This window comes from Tyto alba, unplaced genomic scaffold (genome assembly GCF_018691265.1).
Source record: "Tyto alba isolate M040663 unplaced genomic scaffold, T.alba_DEE_v4.0 Super-Scaffold_1000006, whole genome shotgun sequence".
Taxonomy (NCBI): Eukaryota; Metazoa; Chordata; class Aves; order Strigiformes; family Tytonidae; genus Tyto; species Tyto alba.
The window spans coordinates 5,651,709-5,660,469 of record NW_024881272.1 but is presented as its reverse complement, the minus strand read 5'-3'; the positions used below and the strand labels follow the sequence as shown (position 1 = coordinate 5,660,469).

The window sequence follows — 8,761 nt, the reverse complement described above, 5'->3', positions numbered from 1 at the left end:
CAGGGGAGGATTAAGGGTGTGCGCTGGGGGCACGGGCTGTCCTGCCACCAGCAGAGCCAAAGGGCCTCTGTGAAGGGCAAGTGGAGGGGACTGTGCTGGCCACTTCTTGCTGCCCCTCTGCTTCACTTCACCGCCCTGACCGGCTCTGAACATGCCCGGGTAAGCGTCCGACTCCTCAAACCACTTTATTCCTCTGACTTCCTCCTTCTGCCAGAGCGTCACCAGCGGGAACAGCACAGGGAGGGGAGGGACGAGAGAGCTGGGCGGCAGAGAGCAGCAATTATACCCCCCCACCTCCAAATCTTGTATTTAGCAAGAAAATTCAGCTGTAGAGACAGCGTGGGTGGGGAAAGGTGCCCCCCTGGGCCAGAAAAGCTGCTGGGAAGGCTGGGCTTGAGATTTTTGTACGGAAATCCACATGAACCGCTCTCCAGCAGGGAAAGTTTCCTGGGAGTTTTCCATGCTGACTAATTTTCTACGGGCAGGCATCGCGTTCACTCCTGCGTGGCTGTCTGGTCCCAAAGAGCTTTAGCAGAGGGGTAAGTATTGGGAGGGGGTGTGGGGTGTGGGGGGGTGTGAGTGCAGGAGGGTCAGGCTGCAGCTCCAGGTTCACAACACCCAGCCAGGTCACTGCTCGGCCCTCTTGGATGGGCACGAGGTCAGGTGGGGGTAACGCTGCTGCACAGGGGCTGGGCAGTGTTTTGGCCAGTGACTTCGCCTTCCAGCATCACCATCTCCTGATTCGACACGCCGGAGGCGGGAAGGTAAGGTGGAGCAGGTTCACTGCTCTGTGCCGACCTGGCTGAGAGGTACCAGGTGCCCAAAAGCACACGGGGCAGCCTGCCGAGCCCCAGGCACCAGGCCTGCTGTCTCGAAGCACAGACGAGTCCGTCCGGAGGAGAAACCAGTGCCTCACCCCACTGGCTTCTCCCAAGACAACTGCAGTTTGTGTTAGCCCCTGGACTGCTTGTAGCCTGCCAGGAAGCAAAAAAGCCAATAGCCCGTGGGCTGAAGGTTCACAGTTACCAGTGGCATCCATCCACTCTCCCATCACCTTGGTAATCGTGGAGGGAGGAACCTCCTTCTCCACCATAAATCATTGCTCCTGTGTTTCTGCTTATCAGGTTTATGGGCGTTTAGTTGCAACTCCCAAGACCAAGACGGGATGGTGTCTGTGAGGGAGGTAGAACTTGGTCAGCCACTCAAACAGCAGGGAGATATGTCTCCTTATGACCGAAGGAGAAAGTGAAACATAACGGTGCAGAAGCCAGAGAGCTCCAGAAAAAAAAAAAAAAAGAAAATGGAAGAGAATCCAAGCGTGGATCTGTCTGAAAGTAAGTGAATATTATGCTTACTCCATCTACTAGGAAAATCCCTTTGCAAGAAGATTCACCAGTGACGTGGGAAACCTAGGCAAAATAAAAATAAAAAAAATAAAAGAATCCCCTCTTTTCCAGGCCAAGAATAGCAAACTGCCATCTTTTTTTAAAGGATGAAAGATTAACAAGTTACTTTCAGTTTTGGATTGCCATCTGCAACAGGCTTAGACTCTGTGTCCAGGATGGCAGCACGAGGAAGGCTAAAGTTGGAGCTCCAGGCTGGGAGAGCTTTCTTCCCTGAATCCCAGTGCTTCCCATCTTCAGATGCTTAAATAATAAGCCAGTTTTCTACCACCCATGGATGGGAAACTTCTGGAGGAGGCAGGGCAAAGTACTGTTTCTGCCCAGCTTGAATAGCGAGATTCTCCCAGGTTCATATTTCAGTTTCTACCATGTACTTCCATTCTCCAGGTGCCTTGTTGTAACTACTGCACATGAGTATTTCAGTGATACCCTGACGCTGTCACCAGATCTGTCCTAGGCAGTCAGAATTGTTCCCGTAATACTCAACAACAAGGAATGTAAAAATCACGGTCCGAAGGACGGCGTGTCCTGACATTTGACAAACACAGTTTTTTCTCTGCTTTCAAAGTAGTAGGAAGTTTTTTTATGAGAGCTTCTACTCTAATTTTAGCATAATAATTTCTATGTCGCTGTAGTGCTTGATCATTCATTAGCAATTTTTCACCTGAAATTTGAGCTGCACTGTTTGGTTTTGTAGGTTTCAGAATATGTTGCAAATGCTTATGTTCAGCATCAGAATTTCTCTAAATTATGCTCCAGTGCTTGCTTATTAACTATATATTACCACAGCTCTTTGGGAGAGCAGCTCCAGAACAGGAGCAGAGAAGGAGCACAAGCAGAGCTAACATTTACAGATGGATGCTTGAAGTGCATTGGTTAACTGTTCTGGCCAGTACTCAACAGCAGCCTTAGAAATGCTTCATATCCATCACCTTAATATACCAAGCTAGGAAAACCCACTGCCTGTGGAAGATGCAGTAACATACCTACCAGTCAATGAAACAATTGCCTGCCCACCCCACATGGGACAGTGTGGGACATAGGCTGGGATTGAGTTAACTTTCCTCATAGCAGCCTGTACAGTGATCTGTTATGAATTTGTGGTTTTTTTTTTTTTTTTTAAAAAAAAAGTGTTGATAACACAGCAGTGTTTTGGCTATTGCTGAACAGAGCTGGCACAGCATCGAGGCTCTCTATTTTTCCCCATTTCCCCCTACCAAGTAAATAATCAGGCGTGGGCAGAAGATCAGGTGGGGAACCAAGGTGGGCAAAGGAATATTCCATACAGTATAAATACCATCATGTTCTGCAATAAAAACTGGGGTACAGGAAGAAGGGAGGGGGGGCTGGCTTCCCTGGTGGCCACTGCTTGCAGACTGGCCTGGCATCAGTCTGCTTGTAGGAGGTGGTGAGCAGTTGCCTTTGCATTGCTTGTGATTCCCCCACCCCCTTGCCTTCACCTATTCAACCGTCTTGATCATGACCCATAAGTCTTCTCACTTTTGGTCACCCTATTCTCTTCCCCATCTCACTACCTCACTCCCCCCCGCCTCACAGCGGGTAGATGTTTCTAAATTGCAAGAACTGGGAGTTTGACAGGGTGGTGGTAAAGCACTGGGTATCTTTGACTCCTGTACAGCTAGCTGAGCTTGTGAACTCTGATCCCAACAGCTGGGCCAGCCCCGGGTGAGGGGGGGAGCAGCGCAGAGCACCCTATGCACCAAGAGCCCACCCAAGAAACACTTGAGCACCAAGTGACAAGCAGGTTGCCCGAGACCTCCTGCAAACCAGAAGAGGACTCTTTAGTGTGTAAATCACCAACTGCTGATGGAGGAGAGACGACACTGTCAGATTCAGCTGGCCCCACGGTAGAGGAGAAGGTTCCCCAGGAAACTGAAGTATCACTGGAAGTATCTGGTGTCTCAGAAAGACCCCAGGAAGACGGCGACTTGGATGAAGGTGAGTCTCTCCCCTTTTGTGTGCACAGCATTTCCAAAATGCTGATAACCTGGGCCTTTGGTTAGTGAAGGCAGAGGAGGAGGAAGGGTTGTTGGTTCTTGTGCTGAAGAAGACTAAGCACAGGTCTGTGAATTTTATTCCCTACAGCCAGTCTGGCTCAGTATAAAGTGGACAGCAAAGGAGACAGCCCTGTCCACCAGGAAACAAGCAAGCAGTGTGAAAGGTCCTACACAGCAGGGGAAGAAGCTTCACTGAGAAGCAAGTCCCTGAGCTCTGACAGTGAAGTGACACATTTGGATGTGACTGCCACAGAAGATGTCATCAAGGGCCTCTTGGCAGAGAAGAGCACCAGTGCCCCTCTCCTACATCAGGAGCCAGAAGAGCACACAGAGCAAGAAACATCAGTGAGCAGATCCCAAGACACATTAAGGAACAGACACGGGACCAAAGGTGAGTTGATGGCTTCACACTGCTGCTCTTCCACCGTGCACATGCCTACGCTCTCCATAGGCACTAGAAAAACAGTATGGTGGGCTCTTTAGTGCCTATTTTTAGTTTACTAGAGTTGAGCAGGAAAGAAGGTACAAGAAATTAACTGGTTTCTCTCTTTCTCTCTCCTTTGGCTACTGTCTTGCTTCGAAAGGCATGACACCACACTTCATTCTGCATCATCTTTCTCATTCCCCTTCCCAAAAAAACAGAGTGCGCCATGACTCAAAGCAGTATTCGCTTCTAACTCTTTCCCCCAGCTGGCAGCTCCTGGCAGCTCTGTTGCTTTTCTTATTACGGCTCAGTTTACCTGTTCCCTCAAAGGTGAGTGGTACATTTCTTTCTCTTTCTGTAGGCCACACAGCCCCAGAGCCAGAGGCTCAGTCCTGTTTGCAGAACATCACCGCCCAAAACACAGACCAGGAGAAAGCCAAGAAGTCCCTCTTGATGAAAGGTGAGGAAAAGAAGCTTCCCTTGCATGTTACTCATCGACCAGAAGGCACTGATTCTCCAGGAACAAGTAATGAAACACATTTAATTCTTCTTCTCTCTTAGGACCTTTCACAGTATTTTCTGAGGGTTTGAGGGAAAAAACATCCCTTCAAATAGGCTTAGTTTGAACCTGTAGTGGCAGCTTTCCCTCCAGCTCTCCAGTCTCAAAAGCAGGCACGTGGTGTTGAGTGTGCTGGAAGCACCCTGCCATGTCCTGGGAGGTCTGAGGGCCTCCGATGCCGATGGTCCCCCTTCCCAGGCCCGCTCTGTGTTGTGGGGCCTCAAGCAGGAACCGCGATGTTGATCTGCACCACACATTTCTCCTGGTAGAAGGAGATCCTGCTTTGCCACAGAGAGGGACACAAGCAGTTGTGTCTGGATCTCACTGTCCTCCTTTTCTGGGCAGAAGCGCGGTAGCTTTTGTTCACCCAGCAGAGCTAAGAGGAAAGCAGCAAACACAACACTTGAGCTGGGTCAGACACCTCCACATGTGGAGGCAGGTGCTCCAAATGGCTGCAGACATCAAAGAAAACAGAGGAGGGGGAAAGAGAAGAAAGCTTGTGGCCAGCTGCAATTTCCTCAGGAAATTTTGCACCTCAACAGCAAAGCTGTAGCCTTTCCTCCATCTCTGGAGCTGTAGCCCCCTCATCTGGTGTTTAGGAGCATGGGTCTCAACACAAAGCAGGCAGTCTCTTCGCCTTTCATGTGCCTCCAGAGACCATGCCAACCTGAACCACTTTCCCAGCACAGAGGGGAAGGGCTGAGAGGGGAAAAAGAGCCCTCATAGCTACTTTTCAGTATATCACTGCAGGTCGCTCGGGACTGACTTCTGTTCCCCATCTCGGGTCTCTCCCCTCTTGAACAGGGCTTGTCGTTGTGAGCCTCGTACTGCTTGGCTTCTGCATATTCTGCTTTGGCAACCCGGCCTCCAAGTCCCAGCAAGCCCCCAGGAACCCCACCGTGGAGGCATTCCTGTCCCAGTTCAACCAGCTGCAGGACAGGTTCCCGGGGCAGAGTCCCCACCTGTGGCTTCGCGGGCGCAAGTTCCTGCAGAAGCACCTCAATGCATCCCACCACACGCAGCCGGCCATCATCATCTTCACGGCCGCCCGCAAGGGTGAGCGGACCTTGCGATGCCTTAGCGCCCGTGTGGCTGACACCTACTCAGCTGCCCTGCATGCCAGCACGGTCCACATCGATGGCACGGATAAATCCGAGCTCGAGAGTGACCAGGCCAAGCTGGAGGTGGACTCAGAGCTGAGCTCAGCTTTCCAGGCTGGGGGCCGCGCTGCGGTGATACATCGCTTCGAGCGGCTGCCGGCGGGGGCCACCCTCATCTTCTACAAGTATTGCGACCACGAAAGCGCCGCTTTCAAGGACGTGGCCCTGCTGCTGACCGTGCTGCTGGAGGAGGAGACGCTGGAGACCCACATCAGCCTCCAGCAGGTAGAAGAGAGGGTCCGTGACTTCCTCTGGGCCAAGTTCACCAGCAGCAGGACCCCCAGCTCCTACGACCACATGGACTCTGACAAGCTGAGCGGGCTGTGGAGCCGCATCTCCCACCTGGTCCTACCGATCCACCCGGTGCAGACCATCGAGAAGGGGGGCTGCCACATCCACACCAAACCCTAGGGGCAAAGGCTGCCAGAGCCCTGGGAAGGGTTGGAAAGATGGTCCTGGATAACTTTGGCGCAGGTAGAGGCACAATCAGTGCTATTTATCTTCAGTTTGTTTCTTGTATCTTCCTGGAAAGAGTTTGACAGGTACAAGTTGATCCAGGCCATTTGGCCAGCTGAGTCCTGGAGGTGATAGATCACACGCTTTCTTCTGGCAGATGGGAAGAGTGGATATTTTAGATTGTTAATTGCACAGGAAAACATCGGTGTGTGGGGAGGTGGGAGGGAAAACAGGACTTTGCAGGTAGCATTTCTGTCAGGAAGTATACAAATAACATACACAACTAGTACACCAGAAGGATACTTCAGTTCAGTAGCTCTTTTCATTTCTCTGTGCCCCTCAGTTTGCTAATGTTGCATACATCAATCTCATGATGTACTTTATCTAGAAGTCTTCTCTGTCTTTGCAGAGAGCTGCTGGAATGCAGGAGGGTCAAATTCCCCAAAGCCTAATTTTTTGAAGGTGTGCTTCAAAAAGAAAACTAGTGTGCTCATCAAGGGTTTGACCAGTCAGTCCTGATAGAGTCCCACTTGCACAGACTGAACGACACCCAGCAAACACCAGATCCTAACAATAGGATGTTCAAACAAACCTGCAATTCAGAAATCCCCTAAATGTCAATTACAAGACATTTCAGGTTGTCAGCACTTAAATGCTGCACTTAAGGGGGGGATTCTGTATGGCAGATAATAAGCTCTGAAGACAGAGCGCTGTGAAAGAGACCACCTCGCTGTCGCTCTGATAGTGCAGCAAGGGATCCCCTCAAGGGATCGCACAGGTGAAAGAATGAGTAATACAGTTTAACTCAATGCTACCTCTTGAAAAAAATAGTCTGCTCTTGATCCCTTTGCCACTACAAGGCTATGACCATATCTTTGGGCTGATGCATCAGCTTTGGTCCTACACGATAGATTGACTCTTTACCCCGATCTCTGATCTGTGTGCATCAGAGGAAGCCGTCTGCCTGCCTCTCCACAGCTAAGTTTTATTGAAGAATGTAAGTGTTAATGTTGATATTTATTTCAAATCACATAGGGTAACACACCAGGTCCTTGCTCTCCAGAGGTACATTTGCCTCCCCACCAGGCAGCTAGTGCTCTGGCGTATGCTAAAGCAACTAGGAGCAGAGCTAGGATTAGCTGGTAAAGACAAAAATCTCTGGGGTTAACACTACAAATCCTCAACAAAGCACATTGCTTTCTTACTGTGCCTCCTCCTCTTCATCCCAGGAAGAGAAATCAGAGTCCTGGTAATCCTGTGGTGCCCCAGCACACTGCATTTCTGCAGTTGCTCTAGAGGCAGAGCAACCAACTCAGGGAACATCTGGGGGGCATGTGCAGGTTACAGCATTTATAGTGACCCAACAGTCAGCCCCAGGTGTCAGTCCCTTGTGCCGATGGTGCTGCCTGCCAGAGAAGGAGCAGCTGTAGCAGATCACGGCTTATTTCCGTATAAGCAGCACAGACTGGGGCCCTGCAAAGCTCGGCTCTGTGTCTGAACAAGGCATAAATTGAGAACACGATGGTGTTTTCAGAAGCAGCGCACCTGAGTGCTCCTTACAGCAACTGGACCCTGGTGTTGGCCGGGTCTCCTGCCAAAGGTGCCTTGCTGACCTGCCCCACTGATGGCTCAGCTGAGGCACAGTCCTGCTCCCTAAAACCACAGCCTGTCTCTTCTTTCCTCCTGCCGTGTGCCTTGTCCTGTCTCAGGAGATTTGTGTAACTGGGAGGAGGGGAGAAAATGAAGGAAGAGAAAGGGGTTATTTGTTTGCATTCTAACCAAATAGCAGAGCTTTTGGTTGGTTGGGAACGTAGAGACAAGACCACAGGGGTTTTAACCATGACAAGCACTGGGCTAAATGTGAGAATAACCTGCTGGAGCCCAGCATCAGCAGGGCAGCCCAGAGCATGGTTTTGTACAAGGTATGGGTTGCTTCCTTCCCTTCCTCCTTTTTATTGCTATACACTACTTTGGTAACAGAAAACACTGTTTCTGCTCTGAATGGTTCAGTATAGGTGTTGATGTAAGAACCAGCGGAGCATTAATCATGTTATGTCAATATCTTGAGGGAAGTCTGTTTTTTAATATTATCTTGCTCTCAGTTTTAGGTACTGTGTCTGTAACGCATAGCAAAGGTATGCAAGGGTAACTTCATGCTGCTTGAGCACATCACTGTAAACATCATCCACCCCAGCTGTTCTAATACAGAGATATTTTTATGACCTTTTAAAAACAAAATCTCTGCTTGCTTCTGAAACAAGACTTCTATTTAAAAATAAATAATGTGATTGTGAAAGAAACCAGCAAAGTCTTCAAAGTGGGACTGTAGTCTTACTGTGTTCTGGTTTTTTTGGGTTGTTTTTTTGTTTTTTTTTTTTTTTTTTTTGTTTTGTTTTGTTTTGTTTTTGTTTTTGTTTTTTTTTTTCCTAGCTATTCTCAGTTCATTAAGCATATCATCATATCAGACAAAGTTTTATTTTGGTCAGGGCTGTAGTTGTGCAAACAAAGTGAATATCTGTTTTTTTATGAAAAAACTCCAAACATTTTCCTCAGTTGTTGGGAGTAAACATTCACAGCTTTTTTTCCTGAGTTGTCAGGGGCAAACATTCGCAGCTTTTTCAACTAAGGGAAAACTAAAAACAAACCCCCAGACAGCTGCTGAATTCAACCCAGACTGAAACATATTGAGGTTTGCATAATACTTAGTGATAAGAATTAAACTGAAATCCACCGACAACTGA

General features: G+C 49.1%; 1 protein-coding gene across 4 annotated transcripts; it reads left to right on the top strand.

Annotated features, from left to right (window-relative positions):
* Window positions 1–8,318, top strand: TOR1AIP2 (torsin 1A interacting protein 2). Of its 4 annotated transcripts, XM_033004472.2 has the most exons (7): window positions 1–159; window positions 435–539; window positions 1,125–1,334; window positions 3,075–3,362; window positions 3,510–3,812; window positions 4,207–4,371; window positions 5,209–8,318. In XM_033004472.2, the coding sequence occupies exons 3-7, from the start codon at window positions 1,301–1,303 to the stop codon at window positions 5,973–5,975; spliced, it is 1,557 nt and encodes a 518-aa protein (XP_032860363.2). In that variant the 5' UTR covers window positions 1–159; window positions 435–539; window positions 1,125–1,300; the 3' UTR covers window positions 5,976–8,318. The 4 variants fall into 4 exon arrangements, with proteins under 4 accessions (XP_032860363.2, XP_032860362.2, XP_042641667.1 ...); XM_033004471.2 differs by lacking the exon at window positions 435–539; XM_042785733.1 differs by lacking the exon at window positions 1–159 and having other exon boundaries at window positions 184–539.
* Window positions 8,319–8,761: the final 443 nt, after the last annotated feature.

Coding starts and splice junctions, on each gene's coding strand:
- TOR1AIP2 (XM_033004471.2), top strand. CDS start 1,301: ATGGAAGAGAATCCAAGCGTGGATCTGTCTGAAA. Junction 3,363..3,509: donor AGACGGCGACTTGGATGAAG/GTGAGTCTCTCC, acceptor TATTCCCTACAG/CCAGTCTGGCTCAGTATAAA. Junction 3,813..4,206: donor GAACAGACACGGGACCAAAG/GTGAGTTGATGG, acceptor CTCTTTCTGTAG/GCCACACAGCCCCAGAGCCA.